The 22,388-nt window shown below is 57.7% G+C and overlaps 3 protein-coding genes across 5 annotated transcripts; all 3 read left to right on the top strand.

Moving 5' to 3' along the window:
- The first annotated feature begins 46 nt into the window (after positions 1-46).
- LOC133279081 (disintegrin and metalloproteinase domain-containing protein 32-like) lies at positions 47-8,194 on the top strand. Of its 3 annotated transcripts, none has more exons than XM_061472465.1 (20): positions 47-71; positions 669-733; positions 1,165-1,226; positions 1,392-1,470; positions 1,821-1,897; positions 1,973-2,165; positions 2,675-2,725; positions 2,937-3,008; positions 3,768-3,934; positions 4,107-4,188; positions 4,325-4,461; positions 4,672-4,852; positions 5,031-5,120; positions 5,535-5,733; positions 5,966-6,074; positions 6,446-6,629; positions 6,860-6,940; positions 7,381-7,489; positions 7,600-7,747; positions 7,975-8,193. In XM_061472465.1, the coding sequence occupies exons 1-20, from the start codon at positions 56-58 to the stop codon at positions 8,093-8,095; spliced, it is 2,223 nt and encodes a 740-aa protein (XP_061328449.1). In that variant the 5' UTR covers positions 47-55; the 3' UTR covers positions 8,096-8,193. The 3 variants fall into 3 exon arrangements, with proteins under 3 accessions (XP_061328449.1, XP_061328450.1, XP_061328451.1); XM_061472466.1 differs by lacking the exon at positions 47-71 and adding an exon at positions 297-397 and having other exon boundaries at positions 7,975-8,194; XM_061472467.1 differs by lacking the exon at positions 47-71 and adding an exon at positions 417-556.
- Positions 8,195-8,474: 280 nt separating this feature from the next.
- Positions 8,475-14,537, top strand: LOC133279135 (disintegrin and metalloproteinase domain-containing protein 32-like). Its single transcript, XM_061472561.1, has 17 exons — positions 8,475-8,624; positions 9,036-9,112; positions 9,202-9,379; positions 9,941-10,006; positions 10,113-10,184; positions 10,332-10,498; positions 10,590-10,671; positions 10,872-11,008; positions 11,181-11,361; positions 11,729-11,818; positions 11,963-12,161; positions 12,516-12,621; positions 12,875-13,058; positions 13,307-13,381; positions 13,611-13,719; positions 13,899-14,043; positions 14,344-14,537. Exons 1-17 carry the CDS (start codon positions 8,475-8,477, stop codon positions 14,483-14,485), a joined length of 2,160 nt encoding a protein of 719 aa, XP_061328545.1. The 3' UTR covers positions 14,486-14,537.
- A 1,475-nt stretch (positions 14,538-16,012) lies between these two features.
- On the top strand, positions 16,013-21,847 carry LOC133279090 (indoleamine 2,3-dioxygenase 2-like). The gene is made up of 10 exons (XM_061472496.1): positions 16,013-16,319; positions 16,792-16,887; positions 17,265-17,384; positions 17,549-17,667; positions 17,897-17,911; positions 18,330-18,429; positions 18,587-18,704; positions 19,138-19,189; positions 20,312-20,460; positions 20,990-21,847. The coding sequence occupies exons 1-10, from the start codon at positions 16,221-16,223 to the stop codon at positions 21,364-21,366; spliced, it is 1,245 nt and encodes a 414-aa protein (XP_061328480.1). The 5' UTR covers positions 16,013-16,220; the 3' UTR covers positions 21,367-21,847.
- Positions 21,848-22,388: the final 541 nt, after the last annotated feature.

Below are 22,388 nucleotides of genomic sequence, written 5' to 3'. Positions count from 1 at the left end.
AGGGGGGGGGCCCTTTGGGGCCGTTACCGGTAACCGGGGCGCGATGGGAGCCGCGATGGTGACCGCGCTGCGTGAGTGAGAGCCCCGCAGCCCCGGGACACCCCCGCCTCGGGGCCCCAGCGGATGGGGTCGTTCCCCCATCGCGGTGCCCGGCTCGGGAGGAGCCGCGGACACGGGTTTGATCCCTGCTCCTTGACAAGCGTTGGAGCCCGCTGGGGCCGCAGGCGATGCCCAGCTCCCTTGGGCTGGTCGGGTGTTGCTGGGGGCTGCATGGGGATGGTGACCCCGGGGATGGAGCTGGTGGTGTGGTCCCTTCCCAACGGGACGTGCCTTGTGTGGCTGTGGGTGGGAGGGGGTGATTGGCATCTCTGCGCCCCATTCCGTTTCCTGGTGCAAGGTGGGCTTCATCTCACCCAGGGCTCATGTTCCTGGGCTCTGGTCCAGCGCTAGGCACGCACAGAGCTGTGTTTTACCCATGCAAGTGCCTAGGTGCTGCAGGATGAAGGGTGGCTGGATGATAGCAGGGTAGAAACTAGAGTTGGAAGAACCTCTGCAGGTAGCAACTGCATCTGTCCACGGGCTCTAAAGGCGTCTGTGCAGGTATATGCAGTCCTGACATGGTGACGACCATCTGGGGTTGTAGCTAGGGAAACCAATTCTTTCCCTAGGGTCACAAATGCTGCTGCACATCACAGTTCCCCAGAAGCTGCTTTCAGAAAGAGCTGGAGAGACGGTACTGAAGCAATCATAGAGTAGAATCATAGCATGGTTTGGGTTGGGAAGGAACTTAAGATCATCCAGTTCCAACCCCGCTGCCATGGGCAGGGACACCTCACACTAAACCATCTCACCCAAGGCTCTGTCCAACCTGGCCTCGAACACCACCAGGGATGGAGCATTCACAACCTCCCTGGGCAACCCATTCCAGTGCCTCACCACCCTCACAAAGAACTTCCTTCTTAGATCCAATCTAAACTTCCCCTGTTTCAGTTTGAACCCGTTACCCCTTGTCCTATCACTACGGTCCCTAACGAAGAGTCCCCCCCCAGCATCCCTATAGCTCCAAGCTCCTTGGAGCTCTTGTGCTCACCCCTTGTGTTTGCAGCTGCCCTCAGTGCCTTTCCACAGCCAATTCCTCCTTTCTCTGCTCTCCTGCACACCAAGGATGCAGTGTCCTATGTCCTCAAGATAGAGGGGAGGCCGTACACCATCCACCTGCAGCCGCAGTGAGTTGGTCCTGGTGCTGCCCCATCCAGCCACTGCTACTGGTAACGGGGTCCGGCTCTGCCAGGGCATCACCTACAGCTACGGGACCCTCAGTGACCTCTCTGAGCTCTGGATTAGAGCATTGCAGAGCGTTTTCAGAGGGTTTCATTGCTTTTCTGCTCTAGATTCTTTTTATCGGATGATTTCAGGATTTACACGTACAATGAGAAGGGATCTCTGCGCTCCGCCTCCCCCCCTGTCAAGGTAACAGCGACCTGCTCGGTGCTGCCTTGTGCCCAGGGTGCTGCCCCTCACCATGTTTTTCCTTCCTAAGCACAGCATGAGGATAAACCAGGTTCTCCTTGCGTGGTCAGAGTCATGGTTGGGAAGGGGTTTGGAGGCACTGAGATTGTTTGGTTTAAAGGTGGTGATGCTGACCATGGCCACCCTTCCTGGTGGGGAGGGGACCATGAGAAGAGCCAGCATCGGGTCTTATTGTGCGGGTGCCACATCCCCACACTAGGACTGATCCTTAATTCCTTGAGAGATTGTCCATACAACCCTTGATGGGGCTGCCTTGCAGAAGGGGCTCCTTGTGCTTTATCCTGCCCTAGGGAAGCTGCTACTACCGGGGCTACATCGACGGCTTCCCCAGCTCAGCAGTGACCCTCAGCACGTGCTCAGGGCTCAGGTAAGGAGGCACCGCACCGGTACCCAGGGATGCTGCAGCACCCGGGTGTCAGCATCCGGCGCTGTCCCCTGGCAGGGGCTTGCTGCAGTTCGACAACGTCAGCTACGGCATCGAGCCCCTGGGCTATTCCCCTGCGTTCGAGCACCTTGTGTACCGCGTGAGGGACGGGCAGGCCGCGGGTTCCCTCGTCGCCAGCAGCCGCCCCGAGGCAGGGCCCGATGGGCTGACGGCGATGGAGGCGTCGAGGCGAGCACAGGGACGTGAGGAAGTGAGCTCCGAGCGCCGGTTGTCGCCGTGCTGCTGCTGTCCCCGTCGCACAAAGGGGGTTTTATCCCGTGGGGAGCTTTGTTGGGTGCTGCCTGGGTGGACAGGGATGAGGGGGGATGCTTGTGCCGGGTGTTGCGTGGGTCATTACCCATGTAGTGCCTAATGAGAGGTGTCCCCAAGGGCTACAAGGTTTGCTGATGGGTTTGTAAAAGGGGGGTATTTCTCCCTCCGGTTTGCAGATGGTTGGCAGCGATGTGCTGGCTGCTTCAGCCATGGGATTCATGGGAGCATCCCAGGGCTCACCTTAGCCCAGAGCCAATGCCGTTAGCAAAAGCCTTTAGCTTTGTCCCGAGTGTTAGTGCGTGGCTTTTGCTGTCTGTTCTGATGATAGCATCAGCAGATGGCAGTGCCTTCGGGAGGGTTTAGTGTCTCAGAGGAGCCAGCATTCCTTATGCCTCCTGACTGAGCTGGTGCAATGAATGATTAACAGTGAAGAATCCTGTTTTCCAGCCCAGGCACGAGAGGAAGCTCGCGCTGCACCTCATTTTGGAGAGGGCTTTGGTAAGTCTGGGTCAGTCGGTTCCTGTCCTGTGTTTGCTTTCTTCCCCTGGCTCGAGCTGTGATAAATCAGTGCTAAATCCCCGTGGCTGTCCCCATGGTCCTGCCCGGCCTGTGGCCACGTTTCAGTGTGCAGAAACCCCTCTGATGAAGATAACCCCAACGTGCTTCTGCATGACAAATAACCTACAACCAACCTCGTGTCCTGTTTCAGTACGACTACCTGGGTGCAGACGACTATGCTGTGGTCCAGAAGATGATTCAGGTCGCCAGCCTGCTCAGCATTGTAAGTTTTGTGTGATTTGGATGTACTGAGATGCAAAATGCGATGGTTCCTTTCAGCACACTGATATCCATCACACTGATGGGTGGGATTGGGCTGATTTTGGAGAAGATAACAACTAAATGTGCTTTCTGGTGCTACCAGCTCTCAGCTTTTGACTCTTCGGGTTAGGCTGGCCGAGGTTCAGGTTTGCCTAGGGCTCATCCGGGCTGGGGTAGGAGCTGTGGAGGGGGTTTTGCCCCTCTCTGGTGCTGTAAAGCAGTGCCTCAACCCCCCAGATTAGACACTGTCCCATGGTCCATGCTCCCCAAGGGGTATTCATGCTCATCGGCAGGAGCCGGCAGCCTCCGCTGCTCCTTTCCATCTGCCTCTTAGGGAGTGATTTGGGCTTTTCCTTGCTTGTGTAATACACAGCATAGGCATCTGCGTGAGCGTTTGAAATCCAAGGGGCTAGAGTGTCTCCTCCTGGAAACAGGCAAAAATGCAGGCAAGAAGCATGTGTATTCTGTGTGTGTATTCAGGATCCCTGCTCGTGTTGAGGTTGTCTTTATTAGATCCCGCTCACTGAACTGAATTTGGGGTTTCCCTTTCGGACACGCTTCCATGTCCATTTCCTGCATCATTTCCATCACACGCACACACACACAGAGCAGCAGATCAGTTGCCAACTGCTCCCGTCTGCTTGCCTGAAGGAGCAACCATTCAAGCAGCGCCTGAAACGGAGCATACGGGAAGCAGCCACTTCTCTCGTTGAACTTGCAGATGTTCAGGTCCCTCAATCTGACAGTCAGCCTGTCCTCCGTGGAGGTCTGGATGGATAACAGCATGCTGAAGACAACAGGGAACGCCCAAGAAGTGCTGATGCAGCTGCTGCAGTGGAAGAAGAGCAGCCACGTCCTGCAGCCCCCTGAAGTGCCCTATCTGCTGCTGTAAGAACCTGTTGTCATTGTTTAAGGGCAGCTAGCAACCTGCTGAACGCCCGTGCTTGTGAACAGCACACATTGCTTTGAATGGGACGCCTCTTGTATAAACTAAGAGGCTTTGCAAGCATCAAGCTGGGCAGGACCATTGGCCCTCCCTGTGGACGTGCCTGTGTTTCAGGTACAGGGACCAAGCAGCGTTTGTGGGCACAACAGCTCCAGGAAAAGCGTGTCAGAGAGATGCTGCCGGCATCGTGGCCGTGGTACGGTGCTGCCCATCCCTACCAGCCCCATGTCCCTGAGCCATAGGGATGGACGGGAGCATCCGCAGCCGGAGCTGGGATCCGACGGGAAGGATGCGCAGGGAAGATGCTGCAGCCCCGCTCTCTCCTCCTCTAGTTCCAGAAGGGTGTAACGCTGGAGTCCTTCTCTGTCCTCCTGGCTCAGCTGCTGGGGCGCAGCCTGGGCATCGGCTATGATGAGTCCCCGCAGTGCCGCTGCCCCGGGCACATGTGCATCATGAGCCCCAAGGCGCTGTGAGTTGGTGGCTGGGGATGCTCCCATCATAGGTGTCTTGGGTGTGTTTTGCTTAGGCAAGATCCATTCCTGCTCTGAGTTTAGCAAGAGACCTGAAAGGCACCCAGGGTACCGCTGCGCCTCGTGCCCGCATCTGAGCGGCACAGAGATGTGGAGCGAGCGAGCAGGGGTGGCTGTGTTAACACACAGACGGATACCGTTCATTTCAGGAGTTTCAATGGGGCAAAAGCCTTCAGCAGCTGCAGCATCAGGGACTTTCAGACCTTCCTGAAGCAGAACAGGGACTGCCCGGTCATGAGGCAAGCTCAGCCCCAGCCTTCCCACCATCAGGCTTCATGCGGCAACGGCGTGGTGGAGGCTGGCGAGCAGTGCGACTGTGGGTCGATGGAGGTGGGTGCTGAGAGCGGGTGTAAGCTGGGCTCAGGGGGTGGATAAAGCATTTCTAAGGTAAGGCACACAAGGGCGGCGTTCCCACTTGGCCCCACTGAGGGATCTGTGTGCTGGGAGGATGGGGTCAGGGCAAGCGGTCCCCCGGCCCATAGGGAAATGATTCCTGATGTGTTTGCAGGACTGTGCCTTAGACAAATGCTGTACTCCCCAGTGTCTCCTCAAGCCAGGAGTGCAGTGCTCCTCGGGATTATGCTGTCAAAATTGCCAGGTGAGTTGTGCCCAGCGTTATCAGAAGTTAATCCCATGTTTCAACCTTGGAACAAGCGGATTCTATAGGAGCACTGCCAACCAGCCCTCTGGTTTTGCTGGGATGGGTATGTCCAAAAACCTTAATGATATTTGTGCTGCATTTTGTCTCATTTGGATCATGCTGTAATGGCTGTCAGGTAAAGCAGAGCTTTATTTATTGGAGGAATCGTGTCCCCACCATGAAGGATGGAGACAAAGCTTGTGCTGTGCACAGAGGTTCCAGCAGGAACATCACTGGGGATGCCCTTAGGGCAGTGTGCGACCTGAGTGCCTCAGAGAGCATCCTGAGAGCACTGTGTGGGCTGTGATGGGGGGACCCCCCTGGTGCCTGTGTGCGGACGAAGGCTCCTTCCTGCCTCCTCCTCGTCCTCAGTTCAAGCGCAAGCACTGGCAGTGCCGCCCCGCCGCCGATGAGCAGTGTGACCTGGCCGAGTTCTGCACCGGGGCCTCGGCCTCCTGCCCCCCCGACCTGTACGTGCAGGACGGGCACGGCTGCGAGCAGGGCACCGGTTACTGCTACAAGGGCCGCTGCCAGTCCCCGGACCTGCAGTGCCAGCACATCTATGGGAAAGGTAATGGATGCTCTGGCATCACTGGTGCTAACAGTGAGCTCCAGGGAGGAAGGATCCAAGCAGGATGGATGAAATAAGGGAATGTGGGCACTGCTGGAGCGTGCGGTGTAGGGAAGGGCAAGGGGGGGACCATGGGAAAGGAATGGGCCATCCAAAGGGGGGGGTTTCAGGCTGAACGTGGAGGCAACAGAGCTATCCTGGTCTGTAATCAGCTTTACTTCTATACTTTCAGGTGCCAAGAATGCTCCTTTGGCCTGTTATGAAGAAGTCAACAGCCATCAGGACAGGTTTGGGCACTGTGGCAACCACCCGATGGATGGCTACCAGCCCTGCTCCTGGCCGTAGGTCGCAAGGGGATGCAGGGAGTTGAACCGGGGACATACAGCTAATCTGTGCTTCCTTTTACTGCCCATGCAAAGCAACAACCTGTGAGGAGGTTGCCTTTGCAGTGTTAGCTCTGGGTGTTCCATAGGGAAACGGTGGGGGAGAGAAACCAGGGGCAAGCACAGCACAGACCTAATGGTGCTGCAGTTAATGCTCTGGTTCACAGGATGGCTCCTCCCCTGCTGTCACAGATGGAGCTCTTGCAGAGCATCACATCCATGGGGTTTTATGTTGTGTAAATCCCCCTCCCCGCTTTGTGCCCCTCGACATTCCCAGCACTGGGATCAATCAGATGCTGTGTCCTAATTCGTTGCGCTGATTGCCTTAGGAATCTGGGATGTGGAAAGTTGGTGTGCGTGTACCCGAATCGTCTTCCCTTCACAAAGATGAAGGGGGCCATCATTTATGCTCATGTGCAAGAGCATCTCTGCGTGTCTTTCGACTTTATGAATGGGCCCACAAAGTTTGATCCCCTCATGGTGAAGGAAGGAACAAAATGTGGCCCTGGAAAGGTGAGAAATCCTATGGGATCTTCTGGAAATGGCACAGAATTAGTGGTAGAAATAGCTTCATTTCACAGTGTGGGTTAAAGGTGCTCTCACTTAGAGTTCCAGTAATCACTGCCCGTGCTATTGCCCTTTGCTCGTTCTTTAGGGCTCAGAATGCTTCTTAGGTTCATGGCAAACAATGGTGAAGGGATGTAAAGGGGCCCAGCAGGGTTTTTCTCCATTTGGTCCTGCAGGTTTGTTTGAATGGCACTTGCCAACCACATTCAGTGCTGAACTACGACTGCAACGTGCAGGAGAAATGCCACGGGCACGGGGTAAGTCACAGCAGCGCCGTTACCTTGGTGGTGTCCAGTTGATGCTGCTGAAGAGGAATCAGTGGTTCTGGTAAAACGGCCCTTGGGGCTCGTCTGTGAATGGGCCAGAGCTGTGCTTTGGGTTGCTGTGGGAGGAATGAACTGAGATTGCCTGAATTCCTTTGCATCCCTAGTGAAAAACAAAGGGGATAAAGGAGTGTGGGGTCTTTGCTTGTGTAGATTAACAGAAAACTGGGAGGGGAGGGGGAAAGCAAGAGTATTTAGGGAGGATTTAATGGTACATCATGGAAATGGTGATGGAAAGGATGAGTGTAGCTGTGCAGGGCAGGGTGCTGTGTCTGGAGCAGGATGCACGCTGAGTGCCGCAGTCCTGCAGCAGTGAATCAGGCTCTTCAGGCTGTGCAAGGAGGGATGCTTTCTGGCCCCCCTGGTGCATGCAGGTGTGCAACAACAACAGGAACTGCCACTGCCATCGGGGCTGGAGCCCCCCCGACTGCGAGACCATAGGACCCTTTGTGGGCGGCAGCATCGACAACCCGTGGGAGGCCGGTGGGTGCCCCATGGTTTTCCTGGGTGCAACAGCAGCTCCTATGACCCCACAAACTGTGGAGCTGAGCCCGTGGCATCACCCGCTGCTGCACCTTTGCTTTGCTCCCCAGTTGGAAGTGTCCAAAGCTCTGCCCTGCTGATATACGGGCTGCTGCTGGGCTTCGGCATCCTCCTCTCCCTCCTCTGCAGCATCGTTGCGGTTGTGAGGTGGAGGCGGCAGAACGGGTTCTTTACGAGGAGGCGGTCGCGAACCCAGGGGTGAGTTGGTGGTGAAGCGAAACAAAACCTCCCGATGCCAAGCGGGCATCTGTGTGCGGGAGCCAGGGAAACAGGTTTTCCTGTTGGGAATTCCCGGGGGAAAAGGGAAGAGGGAAGGAGAAGCTGCAGCGCGCGGGGAAAACGGAGAGCCGGGGGCTCGCGAGTGTGATGGGGAAGGGGAAAGGGAAAGGCACCGGGAGCGGGGCTGAGACCGGGTGTCCCCGCAGCCCCGACGACGGCCGGAACACGGAGACGGAGTCGAACACGGACGCGGAGGAGAGCCCGGAACCGGAGCCGGAGCCGGGCGGGGCGGCAGAGGCGGGCGCGGGGCCCCCCCGCAGTCGTTAATAAAGGCGTTGGGCTCAGCCGCGTGTCCGCGCTGTGTGCGGGGGGGACCGGCGGGGCCGTTACCGGCCGTCGGGGCGATGCGGGCAGCGCCGGGGCTGTGGCTGTGGCTGTGGCTGGGGCTGGGGCTGGGGTCGGTGGCTGCGGGAGGTGCCCCGCAGGTAGGTGCGGAGCCCCGGGCCCCGTCCCGTCAGTCCCCGTCCCCCCCCCTCCCCGTACCTTGGCCCCGCTGGTCCCTAACGCTGCTCTCCCCGCGGGCAGCGCTCCCGCAGCTTCATCATCCCCATCGAGGGCACCCCGCGCACCGTGCGGCTGCGGCAGCAGTGAGTGGGGCACAGCGGGACCCGGACCCTCCGTAATCCCCCCCCCCCACACACACACAATGGGGCCGTGGGGAGGGCTCTGTCCCGCACGGTGCCCGCTGCAGGGGCCGCGTCTCTGTTGTTTGCACAGAGCGTTTCTGGCAGAGGATTTCCGTGTCTACAGCGATGGCCAAGGAGGGCTCACAGAGCCGGAACCGGCACACGTGGAGGTAACGATGTGCCCTGTGCTCTGTGCACCCCGTGCCTCTGAATGGGGTGGCTGCAGCAGAGGGGGCTCCCCCTGCTCTGCCCCACCGCGGTGCCAGAGAATCATGGAATGGGTTGGGTTGGAAGAGACCTTAAAGCTCATCCAGTTCCAAGCTGCTTCCGCTAGAGCAGCTTGATCCAAGCCCTATCCAGCCTGGCCTTGAGCACTGCCAGGGACGAGGCAGCCCGTTCCCTGGGAGCACAGGTAACACTGCCAGAGGTGCTCAAACTCCCATGGTCGGTGCCGTGTGGCTGGGGAAGGTGGGTTCCCAGAGGTGTTGTGCATCCTTTCCCTATGGGATCGGGGACCATGGCGTTACCCAGGTCTCTGGGGAGAGGGCACCGAGCCATTGATGTGGCTTTGCTGCTTCCAGCGGGATTGCTTCTATGAAGGCGACATCAAGGGTTTCCCTATTTCCCTCGTGGCACTCAGCACCTGCTCCGGCCTGAGGTAAAGCCATTGCTGTTCCATAGGGATGTTGGTGTCATCACTCAGTGGTGGCAGAGCCATTCCTGCCACTCTGCTCCTTTGCTTTCCAGCGGGATCCTGCAGCTCGCCAATGCCAGCTACGGGATCAAGCCTCTGGAAGCTGCAGCCCGGAATCAGCATCTCTTGTACCCGGTGTGGAATGAAAACGCAGAGGCTCAGCTGTTGGCAGAGAAGAGTTCCCTTGTCTGGCCCAAGGAGGTGCCACCGGAGCCAGAGGATGCAGTAGCAGTGAGTGGGATGTTGTGGGATGTTGCTGTGGACATGTGAAATGTGCAGCTGAAGGATGCTCTTTGTGCTATAACGTGCTGTTCCTGAGTGTATTCAGTGCAGCAGATGCTGAAGGGCTTTGTAACTTGTCTGTGCTAAGGATAAGGCCTCTGCTTGTGCTGGGAGGGAGCTGTGAGGGTGGCCCGATGCTGGGTGAGCAGATTGAAGGTTTATTTGCCTCCAGTGGTTGTATGGCACCAGGAGGACATGGGGCTGTGGGGATACAGAGCGGTTGGGAATGATAAGGAATCCCTGCTTGCTTCTGCTCTGTTGTGAGCGGCCTTTTCCAGCCTTTCCGTGATGCTCCTTTGCTGTAAGCACTGATGGAACCTGGTTGAGGATATCATGTTGTGCATGATGGAAGGACAGCACCTTGGCATGCTCGGGGCTGCTTGTCTGACAGCTCCAATCGGCCGTGAAGTGCAGGACCTGACCGTGGACTACGAACCGCAGCAGCTCTGCACTAACTCGTGCATGGGGGATGTTGTGCGTGTTTCGGTTTGTTATTTGATCTCCCTATAGGATAAGGAAGCTGCCAGCAGGCCCCCTCTGTACCTGGAAATGCACATCGTTTTGGACAAGGCTCTGGTAAGCAACAGGAGCTAACTCCCTTGGGATGACCAGGACTACACGTGGCAGGGACCACAGCCCCGCACCGATGCCCTGATGTGCTCTTGTGTTTGCCACCTTTCAGTATGACTACATGGGAGCAGACAAGGATGTTGTGGTGGCCAAGATAGCGCAGCTTTTCAGCTACGTGAACAGTGTAAGCTGCTTTCGGTCACATCTTGAGCGTGTGTGGGATGTGTGGTGGTGGTGTGGGCAATGACAAGGCTCCATACGTAGAGCAAACGGTGCTGTGGCTCAGCAGGGCTCTATGGACCAGCCGTGGTGTCTGTCTGCCTCCCTCCAGATGTTTGCTCCCCTCAATGTGACCGTGGTGCTGTCTTCCCTGGAGTTCTGGGTTGAAAAGAACAGAATCCCAACCACAGGGGACGCCGAGGAGCTGCTGCAGAGCTTTCTGCAGTGGAAAAATGAGCATCGCGTGTCGTGGCTGCAGGATGCAATGTTCCTATTTGTGTAAGAGAAGGATGGCTGTGGGAGCGTGGGTCAAAAGGGAAGGCAGGTGCTGTTACACCATGCGTCAGACTGACTCTGGTCCATTCCCCAGCTACAGGGAGCAGTCCCGTTCTGTGGGTGCATCTTCTGCAAGGAAGCTGTGCCTCAAACCCCATGCTGGAGGCGTTGCCTTGGTACGGTACCTCTGCCTGTGTGCCCCATAACCTCCCATCCCTATAGGTGATGCGATGGTGCCGCAGCATCTAAGCCCCTGGCTAAGGACCCTGCTCCGGGTGGGAGCAGAGCTGCGCAGCCGAGGTGCCGGGGCACAGGACCCCTCACACTTTCCCACCCCACAGCTCTGTGGGGCTGAACCCGGTCCCTGTCCCCGCAGTACCGCAGGGCTATGACACTGGAGGCGTTTGCAGTCGCCGTGGCCCAGCTGCTGGGGCTCAGCTTGGGGATGGAGCTGGAGGAGCCTGGGAGCTGTCAATGCGCAGGAGCCGCCTGCATCATGCAGCCCAACTCGGTGTAAGGCTGCCCCTGGGCACACGACGGAGGGGTTGGTGTGGTACCCGAGTGATGCCACCCAAGGGGGCAGAGCAGGGGATGCATCCATGAGCAGGGGCAGAGGGCACGGGCTGCCCCCGTGTTACTGATGTCTTCTCAGAGCGTGGTACCACAGCCCTGTCCTCACCTGCAGGCACTTGCCTGGTGTGAAAGCCTTCAGCACCTGCAGCAGAAGAGACTTCCAGCGTTTCCTCGCCGCTGGGGAAGGGCAGTGCCTGCTGAAGAAGCCAGCCACGGATGTAGCCTATAAAGCTCCCAAATGCGGGAACAAAGTGGTGGAGCCGGGAGAGGCTTGCGACTGCGGTACAGCAGAGGTGAGCTGCGGAGCGTTGGTACAGCGGGACAGAGCCGAGCCATGTGGGAATTGCTCCTGCATCCTCCAGCCCTCTCTGCAGGCTTTATGAGACCCTGAGGCCACGCAGACACTCGGCTGCGGTGGCTGCCGTGTCTCAAGTCTGTCCTAGAGGGCTTGTGCGGTGTTGGTGATGGATGGATGGAGCCTGTGAGTGTTGTAAGGATGGGCAATACGGACTTGCTGTGGGAGCATGGGTGGCTGGTGGCAGCCAGCATGGGGACCCTGGGTACCACCGTCCACAGCAGAGCCTGGGAGATGGGAAAGGCCACGCTTAATCCCGTATCCTTGGGAGAAGCGGAACCTTCCCTGACTGTCCCCACCTCCAGGAATGCAGGCGTGACCCGTGCTGCACCATTGGCTGCAAGCTGAGGCGAGGGGTGCAGTGCCTGACGGGACCGTGCTGCCAGAAGTGCCGGGTGAGCCGTGGGATGGGATGGGAACGGTGCATTCCTATGGGATAACGCATCGCTTGCTTCCACATATCCCCCTGCGTTGGCCATCCCAGCCAGGCAGCCCAGGCTGGTGACTCCGTTGTGGTTCTCCTCTCACCCCTTTTTCAGTTTAGGAGGCAAGGCGCAGTTTGTAGGCGCAGCTCCGAGGATGAGTGTGAATTGAAGGAATATTGCAACGGCACCTCTGCGCAGTGCTCGCCAGACCTCTGGGTCATGGACGGGCATCCCTGCAGCAGGAACACCGCCTTCTGCTACCGGGGGGTCTGCCAGACGGCCGACAAGCAGTGCCAGAGGATCTTCGGCTCAGGTAAGGGTGATGGGTTCCGGGAGGGGGAAACCCTGGCATCCCAACCTATGTGTGTGTGTGAAACGGGATGGGTGGTGTGGAGGAAAGGGAGGAAACCTGCTGGGCTATGTGCCCATCAGTGTGCTGTCAGGGCATGGGGTAGCCTGGGGTGTTTATAAGGTGTAGGTGAGAGCAGAGACCTCATGGGAGGTGATCCAAGCTGGAGCATCCCACCATGGCGGGTTGGAGGGACCGGGCTGGGTCTGATGCCGATGGCCCCGGGCATCACTGAGGATGGGTAGCGTGTGGAGATGCCCATTCCCAAGGTGGAGAGAGGCTGTGGGGCAGACACTGAGTGTTGTTCTGTGTTTGCAGTGGCCAGGAATGGGCCCTTGGCTTGCTATGAAGAAATTAACAGCCAGATGGACAGAATGGGGCACTGCGGCTCCAACCAACGCGGTTACCAGCGGTGCGCATGGAAGTAAGTGCTGCAGCGGGGTCTGCCATGGAGCAGGAGAGGTGGGATCCCAAAAGGTGCGGGGGAAATGCAGCTGAGCAGTGAATGAGTCCGTGTGGAGCTGGGAGGGGAGATGCTTCCCAGGCCTGTGTGAAGGTAAGGGTGCCATGTCCACGTGCTGGGAACAGGGAGCTTGGGGTCCGTGCTCCCAGTGGGGATGGCAACAGAGCTGCGATGGAAGGCTGAAGGTGGCTGTGGCCAAGTGCTTTGCTTGCAGGGATCTCCAATGTGGGAAGCTCGTGTGTGAATATTCGAGCTCCAGGCCCTTCACCAAGGAGAAGGCTGCGGTGATGTACGCTCTGGTGCAGAACAAGCTGTGTGTAACGTTGGACTACATGAAGCCTCCCACGGAGAGGGACCCCATGCTGGTGAACGATGGCACCGTCTGTGGTGACCGCAAGGTAAGCGATGCCTTGATGGCAGCAGCTCCTTTGGGAGAGGAAGGGCTTGTAGAAAGCATTGCAGTGGTAATGGCATCAGGACCACGAGGGCAGTGGCTTTTCTTCAGCTCCATCCCAAATGAGTGAGGATGGATGCATGGGAACCCCTTCAGATGGGGTCCATCACGAAGCCTGGCGCTCCCTTGTGAGCTCCCTGATGGAGCTGGGTGTGTAACTTAGCCAGGGCTGCCTGTGTGCTTGTGCTATAGATCTGCCTGAGCCAGAAGTGCGTGTCTGTCGCTGTCCTCAACTACAGCTGTGGGATGAAGTGCCACAATCACGGCGTAAGTCACGGATGTGCTGGGGACATGGCTTTGCTAAAGCAGCCACTGGGTCCTCTCAGTGGGGAAGAGCAGCAGAGGTGAGGTTGGTGGTGGAAGTGCCGGAGCATCTCTCAAGGCTGCTCAAGTGCCACCAGCAGAGCCCTGTGCCCAGTGTCTGGTGGGTGAGGATGTGCGGGCATCACCCTCTGCATGGGGTGATAGATCCCATCCCTCCCCGTCCATCACACAGGTCTGCAATAACCTAGGGGCCTGTCATTGCTACCCAGGCTGGAAACCACCAACCTGCTGGGAGAGAGCAGGGGCAATGAGCGTGAGTGGCAGCGGTCCCACCGAGCAGGGTGAGTGGTGAAGGCAGCAGGGCGAAGGTTTTCATGGGAAGAGAGAGATGATGGATTCCTGTTCTGGTAGTGGCTTGCCAGAGCCACTGGGGCTGGCTAGGCACATGCCTGGGTCCCATATTGTGTCCCTGGATGAGCTCAAGGAGGTTGTTTTGTTTCCTTGTGCCTCGATGGAGCAGATGAGGAGAGCGTGGGCTCCATGAAGATGTGTCTGTTTCTCATCTTCTGCTTCTTTCTGCCCATCACCCTGGCGCTCCTCCTCCTGTTGCTAAAGAGAAGCGGCCCAAGTTGCTGTCGCACCACGGAGGTGTTGGAGGATGACAAGTGAGTCTGTGCTCTGCACCAAAGGGTGTTGGGGTGACGGTGTGTAGGTGGCTGTAGGCAGCAGGAAAGCTGGAGCCTGGACAAGGACTCTCACTGTGCAGCACACCCAAGGTGGGAAGAGGTATTTAACCTCTTAGATGCAGCACTTGGGGACCTGGTTAGTGGTAGACTTGGCAGTGCTGTGTTACTGGTTGGACACAACGTCCCCGTGGCTCGTGGTGGGCCTGGCCCCCAAATGAGCTCCATGTGGGCCCATGTGGCTGGAGGTGGGTGCTGACCATAACGGTGCTTCCTCTCCAGCCTCAGGTTTCAGGACTCGGTCCACGGAGAGCAGGGCACGAGGGATGTTGCAGTGCAGCACGACGGAGGGAGATGCATGTGGCATCAGTCTTGGCAGCCACGTAACCGCATCCTGGACAGTCACCACTGTAAGCGGGTGTAGTGTGTCCGGTTGTTGTGGTTTTGGTTGTTCAACAAAAGCTGTTCCCAATCAACGAGGAGTTGTGTGGTTCCTGAGCTTCACTATGTACCAGAACAATGCCTGCATTGGGACCCTTCCAACCCATGGCATCTCCATCCCTTCCCACCCATCCATGCTGTCTCCATCCCTTCCCACCCATCCATGGTGTCTCCATCCCTTCCCACCCATCCATGGCGTCTCCATCCCTTCCCACCCATCCATGGCGTCTCCATCCCTTCCCACCCATCCATGGTATCTCCATCCCTTCCCACCCATCCATGGTGTCTCCATCCCTTCCTACCCATCCATGGTGTCTCCATCCCTTCCCACCCATCCATGGTGTCTCCATCCCTTCCCACCCATCCATGCTGTCTCCATTCCTTCCCACCCATCCGTGGTATCTCCATCCCTTCCCACCCATCCATGGTGTCTCCATTCCTTCCCACCCATCCATGGTATCTCCATCCCTTCCCACCCATCCATGGTGTCTCCATCCCTTCCCACCCATCCATGGAACCTCCAGCCCCAGCATGGGAAGCATTCAGTGCAGGCACCACTCCCGGTGCTCGTTTTCCCCCAGGAAGCCCCTGTTTGGGCAGGCCCTGCTCACAGCATCCTACCAAGCCCCCCTTGCATGGGGGGGGACCCACCAGGGTGCCCCAGTGACCCCCGACTGCAGGGCCCCTGCCTGGCGCCGACCCACAGGAAGAGCCTGGGGCGGATGCACCGGTCCCTGCCATGGGGCAGGCTCCTTCCCGCTGGCGTGGGGCCGGGTGGAGGAGGAAGCCTGAGTCATCGGAGCAGGAAATCCCCTCTCTCGTCCCTTCCCTGCAGCCACAGCCCCTGGACAAGCACCCCATAGCCCTCACCATCACGCTGGGATGTGTGGGGTCGGGATGCCCACAGCACGGCACCGGTGTGCCATTGACCACTGGCAATTAAAAGCATCGTTACGGACTTTGATGGGGATTTGATGACAAATTTGATGCCAACTCAGCTCCTGTTCAGGTCAAAATGCCGATAAACCCTTGAGTGGCAAGAAATGTGGATTAGGGAGTTTCAGTCCTTGCTACACAGGGCTTTGGATGTGTAGCATCCACCCCATCAATTTATTTTGGCTATGCCAGGCATAGTGTTATTGTGAGCATCAGCATCAGGGTGAGGGTACAGGGAGGGCCTCCTGTATCACTCCTGTGGTGCTTGGTACCCGGGCATGTCACGTACCTGACAGGAGCTATGGCAGGTCCCAGAGCCACCAACCCAGGTCTGCCCTGCTCTGCCATGCCTAGTGCTGTGTTGGCTGTGGGTCTGTGCTGCACTGGTGCTGAGTGGATGGTCTCTGCGTCTTGCCTGGTTCCTGCACACAGGACATAAGTTTGGCATTGCCAGGACGCGGGGGTACAATGCAGCATCCCTGAGCACCCCAGGTCACCTCGATGCAGCCTCCCATGAGAGCCTGGAGCATCCCTGCAGCTCCAAGGGGAGGTGCTGGGGAGAGCCAGCTCCCATCCCCGAGCCTTCCCCATAGGTGGATGCCCACGGGGCTGGAGATCAGTGTTTGCTCTATGACAGCCCCTTATCAGCAACCTTTAACCGTGTTTGCTCGGCCCCTCCGGCCATTGGGCTCTGGCTCCCTCCGGGACAAGGAGCGCTGGCTCAGCACATACCGGGAGTGCGGCAGGCACCAGGAGCCAGGTCGCATCCTGACCCTGCAGTGATGGAGCCCGGCGACGGCTCGGAGGAGCCCCCATTGCCTCTGGCACTGGCGAGGTTTCAGCTCTCCGAGGAATACGGTTCCCTGCTTCCCGAGCCTCTGGTAGGACGCGGCCCAGGAGCAGAGGGGTTGGTGGTGGCTGTCGGGTTGGGTTTCAGTTTGATGCTACTTTAACCCACTTGATAAACAGCAGTGGGGAAGGCACGGTTTCATAGGGTATCTACAAGGGATTAGCAAGAGGCACAGGGGAGAGGAGAAGGGGCTTTGCAACCCACTCTGGCCTTGGCTTCCAGGGTGAAGAGAGTGCTCAGCCCCCAGGGAAAGCCCTTTTCCAGCACGTTTTCCGTGCTGAAAGCGGTGCCATTCATCACCGGGTTTACTTCACAGCAGGGAGCGCTCAGGGACAGGCAGACGCTTGTTTATCATCCCTTAACCGCGATCACAAGGGCTGCTGTTACAAGCGGGGGAAGCAGACACAAGCCATTAACTGCAATGGCTGAGGCTGGATGGATGCTGGGGGGTGGATGCAGGCGCACGGTGCATTAAGTGTCCTCCTTCTCCCCTCTTTACCAAGACAGAGCTGCCGGCACCCTACGGTCCATGGATGGAGATTGCCCACGACCTGCCTCAGCTGATCACGAGCCATGGGCTCCGCTCACGAGTTCACCAGGTACCTTTATCCTTCCCATCCCTGAAGCTCTCCCAAGCCTTGCTCTGACACAGCAGTATCCGCACTGCAAAAGCGCATGGAAAAGCAAAGCCGTGTCCTTAGCAAGGGCACAGCCAGACAAGGACTAATGCCACCCAAGAGCAATGCATCAGCATTGATGGTGGATCCCTGGGCTCATCCCAGCTGAGGAGCACAAGGCTTTATGGTCCATGGTCCAGCTGGACCCATGCAAAAGGAGAAGGATGCCTTCATAAGTGAAATGCTGTGATTTATTGTCCGTGTTCGCAGACCAGCAGTAGGGAATCAATAGCATCCTGGGCAAGGGAGGTGGGATGGAAGCTGGATGGATTGGCACTAGCAGGGTCTGTCCTTGGCAGATGCCACAGTTGAGCACCCGGCACCTCCATGGGCGCAAGGAGCTGCACTTGGCACATCTGGTGCTCAGCTTCATCACCATGGGCTACCTCTGGCAGGAGGGCGAGGAGGGCACCGTGAAGGTAAAAACATCGTGGAGCAAGTTCACCTCCTCCTTGGGGTCTGGAGGCAGCTCCCCTGGGACTCATCCTATGGGAGCAAAGCCCCTTTCCTGAGCGTGACCCCATAGACTGGCACCATTCACCTGACAGTGACTTCTTCTTCTCCTGTGTTTTATGCCCTTCAGGTCCTGCCCCAAAACCTTGCTGTCCCCTTCTGGGAGGTCTCACAGGCTCTGGGCCTCCCTCCCATCCTCAGCCACGCAGACATTGTGTTGGCCAACTGGAGGAGGAAGAACCCCAATGGGTAAAGAGACAGCAGTGATGACTCTGAGCAGGGCCCATCCAGCACAATGGATCCCAAACTATTCCTGTTCCATCAGACCCCAATGAAACCCACCACTGTGGGGCCTGCCTTGGACCAATGAGCCCCTCTGTGCTCCCCCCCCCAGAACACAGCCCATTGCTGATTCTAACATCTCTCTTTCTCTCTCCTTCCCTTGTATGTCTGCTGGCAATAACAAAAATGCCTTCAGGCCTCTGGAAATCGAGTAAGTATTTAAGATGCTTATTTATTTTCAGGTGGTATTAGTTTTGTTTGGCTTGGCTTGGCTCTCCAGCACTGCAGGGCTCTCTTCTCTCTTGATGTATGAGCACAACAAAACCAGCTCAGCCTCATTGGCACGCAAATGCTACTGCAACAACAGCAAAGTGCCATGGCTGCGGCTGAGCCTCGCTGTCCTGGGCCAGCCTCATAGCCCAGTGAGTGCATGGAGAGGGTCCTGCATCCCTTAGAACCACAGCAGCCCCTTTCCTCTTGGGCTCTGGGCCAGCTCTGCCCTGCCCAGGGTGCAGGCAAGAGGCTCTGTGGCTGGGGAAGGTTTGGTTCCAAGGCTCAGTGGGTTTTGGGGTGTGCAGGGAACCCCTGAGAAGCATCTTCCTGATTCCCCCCATCCTTGGCTGCTGCAGCAACCTGGACACCATCATTGCATTGCCTGGGGGAGAGAGCCTGAGAGGCTTCATCCTCGTCACCCTCCTGGTTGAGAAGGCGGCTGTGCCAGGGTTTAAGGTAGAGCATCATTGTCCCTTTGATGGGGGTACCATCCCCTGCACCCTTGCTCGTGGGCTGTGGGCATGGGCAGAGCTGGTATCGGGTACCCAGAGCCGCTGTGCTCTGACATCCCGGCCCCTCATCACGTTGTGTTCTCCTTTCTCTGCTCCCCAAGGCAATTGTGGAGGCTGTTCGTGCTGTGCTGCAGCTGGATGAGGAGACCCTGCACAGAGCACTGCAGGAGATGGCAGGGGCCATCCGGGACATGAGCAAGGCTTTGAAACGGATGCATGGTAACAGCATCGTTGGGTGGAGGGCAGCTCGTGTCCCACAGTGAGGTGGGACCCATCAGCTGATGGATTGGAGCTAGTGCTTGGTCCATAAAGCATCTCTGGAGGGATGGAGCGGGAAGAGGTAGGAAGAACCTGGTGCAGCTCAGTGATCCCAGTGTGATGCACAGGCCCTGAGCACCCAAACTGCTCCAGGGTAAAAGTGTGGGGTGTTTTGGGGCTCCAAGCACTGATGCTGTGCTGCACACTGCGGTACCCAAGGAGCCAGGGTACCCAGCCACCAAGGGCACCAGCACCACGCCAGGTCCTTCTCTGAGCACAGATTCAGTTCACCTTGGCTGTGACAGGAGGGACACGGCCACACGGGAACCACTGGTGCATGGGGAACGAATGGCCTTTTGCTTGCACTAACATCTATGACCTGGTTCCCTCCTAGACCATGTGGATCCAGCAGTGTTCTACTCCGTGATCCGCATCTTTCTCTCTGGGTAAGTAAAACAACCCCCCACAAACACTAGGAAAGATCATTTGGGCAAGGCAGAACCATGACTGTGAGCCTGAAGCTGTGTGTTTGTCATCCCTCCTCTTCCCTGCGGGGCTGCGAGCATCCTTCCCGAGGGGTTTCTATTCTTATTTCTCTTCAGCATATCTCAGCATTCCTAAATCAAAAGGCTCCATGCATCCGGCTTAGGTTTCTCTCATATTTTATCCCAGCTGACCTTGTCTTGATGGCCATCGGCCTGGAACAACATGCCTTTTAAATTCCCTTCTGCTTAGAAGAGCTTCCCACTAGTAAAGATTACTATAAATACAGCCCGGGGAGAGCTAAAAATACGCTGGTATTTGATAATGAATCTATTTTCTCTGCAGTTTGGGCCAAACCTGCTCCAGCACTCACACAGCCCTAGCAGCCAGCACCGAAAGCCTCATGAAACGGGTGCATTCTTCAGAAGGTCAAGAGATATTTTTGTGCCAGGCACGTTATCTCTGTGAAATCAGAACTCCCCCTTTCCATCCGTGAGCAAGCGCTGGTCCATGCACGGAGCTGGGTGCAAGGGCTGCGGGTTGATGCGTGCACCGGTCTCTGGGCTTGCTGAGGATGAGCAGCTTGAGGAGAGGGAGGGAGCCACGCTACAGGCTGGTTCTCTGCTGTCTTTAAGGGCACTGTCTCAGCAGTAACGAGGAATAACCCCAAAGGGGGTCAGGGGAGCGTTTTGGGTGACTCCGCCGCAGGGACAACCGGCTTCTCCCAATGGCCACTGGGATCTCAAGGCGTTAATGTCAAGTGCCATTATTGCCCCTCTGCTCCTGCACACCCAGCTCTGCACATGGGTCAAAGCCATGCGTGGCATCCCATAGAACAATCCCTAGCTCCTACTCGAGGGATAATTGAGGATTCCTCCCTATGCCCATGACCTTATGGTGCACCTCAGTAGCGTTTGCTTCCCAAGTGCATCTCCCATTTGAGGACGAGGCTGAGCGAGGAGGAAGAGGAGATCCATGGCTGGGTTAGGAAGGTTCTGTTCCATGTTACCAGCTCAGGGTCTCTGCTTGCAGCCCCTCCATCCCATTCTCTGCTCCCTGCCTCACTGCTGTGTCTTCCTGCTCAGCTGGAAGGATAACCCGGCCATGCCGGATGGGCTGATATACGAAGGGGTATCCGATGAGCCCATGGAGTACTCAGGAGGGAGCGCGGCGCAGAGCACCATCCTTCACGCCTTTGATGAGCTCCTGGGCATTCGCCACAGCGACGAGAGCGGTAAGACACCCACTTCTCCTTTTTCCTAAGGGAATAAAGGGTGAGGGAAGAACCAAGGCAGAGCGATTCCCATCTCGCCCTCGCATTGCCTGGCTCTGCCCAGTTTGTTAGGGAGGAAGCCTATAACCGAGGCTCTGGCAGCACTTCCTTGCTGCTATAAATTCCCAGCTGGCCCAGCCTCTGCTTTCTGTGTGTCAGCTTTATACTGAGGTTATAGACGGGTACCGAGACGAGGGAGCAGAGCATCCTCAGCTCACCCGTTCACACCTCATCGCTTTAGTCCATCCCATAGGATACGTTTATCAGAAGTTAGCAAACCCATTCTAACAGCAAAAAACGAACCCCCAAACAACCCAAACCCAAAGGCTGAGAGCAAGGCCTAAACTCTACCTTTTAGGCTTAAAACCAACTTCAATGGAGCGTTGGCCTAATATGGGTCTTCTTTCTCAAGTAGTTGGCCATGCAGGCTGGGGGCTGAGTGTCAGGGTGCTTCAACCCACTGATTCCTCCCTTTGCCGGTGCCTTGCAGCCGCCTTCCTGCACAGGATGAGGGGCTACATGCCCCCGCCACACAGAGCCTTCGTGGAGGAGATCCACCGCGCCCCATCCCTGAAGCAGCGGGTGCTCTCCTCCGGGGACACGCGGCTCCACGCGGCTTTCAACCAGTGCGTGTCCGCGCTGGCGGACTTCAGGTCCCACCACATCGCCATCGTCACCAAGTACATCAGCATCGCGGCGGCCAAGGCCAAGGCCAAGGCTGGGCGGGCAGAGCAGGGCACCGAGGCTGGCTCCTCCACAGGGAAGCCCCCGTCCGCACTGGAGGCCAAAGGGACCGGTGGGTCCCACATCTTCAGCTTCCTGAAGAGCATCAGGGACACGACGAGGGAAGGGATGATAAGTGCCTGACTTGCCATGGGGTTTGCACTGTGCAGGAGGCCACACCTCTGCAGCACCTGAGCCACAAGTCCAACCACAGGGACCTTCACCCAAACCTCCTCCAGCAGCACCCTTCCTGCTTGTGCACGTCTGGGACGTGTGGAACATGCTCTGGGTTGTTGAGGGAGGAAAGCACCGCTGTTGGGGACCCCCAGAAGGCACGCAGTGAGTGCAGCATCCTTCCAGGGCACCGCGATGGGCACAGCATCCTTCCACAGCACTGCGATGGGCACAGCATCCTTCCAGGGCACCGCGATGGGCACAGCATCCTTCCACAGCACTGCAATGGGCAGAGCATCCTTCCAGGGCACTGCAATGGGCACAGCACCAGGATGGGTGCAGCATCCTTCCATGGCACCAGAATAGGCACAGCATCCTTCTACAGCACCACGATGGGCACAGCATCTTTCCATGGCAATGGCACGGGCACAGCATCCTTCCACAGCACTGCAATGGGCAGAGCATCCTTCCAGGGCAAAGCAATGGGCACAGCACCGGGATGGGCGCAGCATCCTTCCACGGCACCAGGATGGGCGCAGCATCCTTCCATGGCACCAGGATGGGCACAGCATCTTTCCACAGCACCATGATGGGCACAGCATCCTTCCATGGCACCAGGATGGGCACAGCATCCTTCCACAGCACCATGATGGGCACAGCATCTTTCCATGGCAATGGCACGGGCACAGCATCCTTCCACAGCACCGGGATGGCACAACACCCATCCATGGCAATGGCATGGGCACAGCATCCCTTCAATGCACCAGGATCAGCACAACACCCCCCCCACAGCACCGGGAAGAGCCGTGTCCATCCAAGCCCTGCTTGCTGCACCGCACCAGGCTCTCTCCCCCCCCGGAACCCTTGGGGTTACACGGACTAATAAATAAAGCAGCGCTTCCCCCCCGCCCCGAGCCGTGCTGCGGGCCCCGTGTCTGTCGCCAAGCCGCGGCCCATCGCGACATCCCAGCGCTTCCCCATCGCGAGGTGGC

This window comes from Pezoporus flaviventris, unplaced genomic scaffold (assembly GCF_033815535.1).
Source record: "Pezoporus flaviventris isolate CSIRO_AGI_PZ_B2104156 unplaced genomic scaffold, CSIRO_AGI_Pfla_v1 ptg000071l, whole genome shotgun sequence".
Lineage (NCBI taxonomy): Eukaryota > Metazoa > Chordata > Aves > Psittaciformes > Psittacidae > Pezoporus > Pezoporus flaviventris.
The sequence above is the reverse complement of the archived record's forward strand: the minus strand, read 5'-3'. Positions and strand labels throughout refer to the sequence as shown.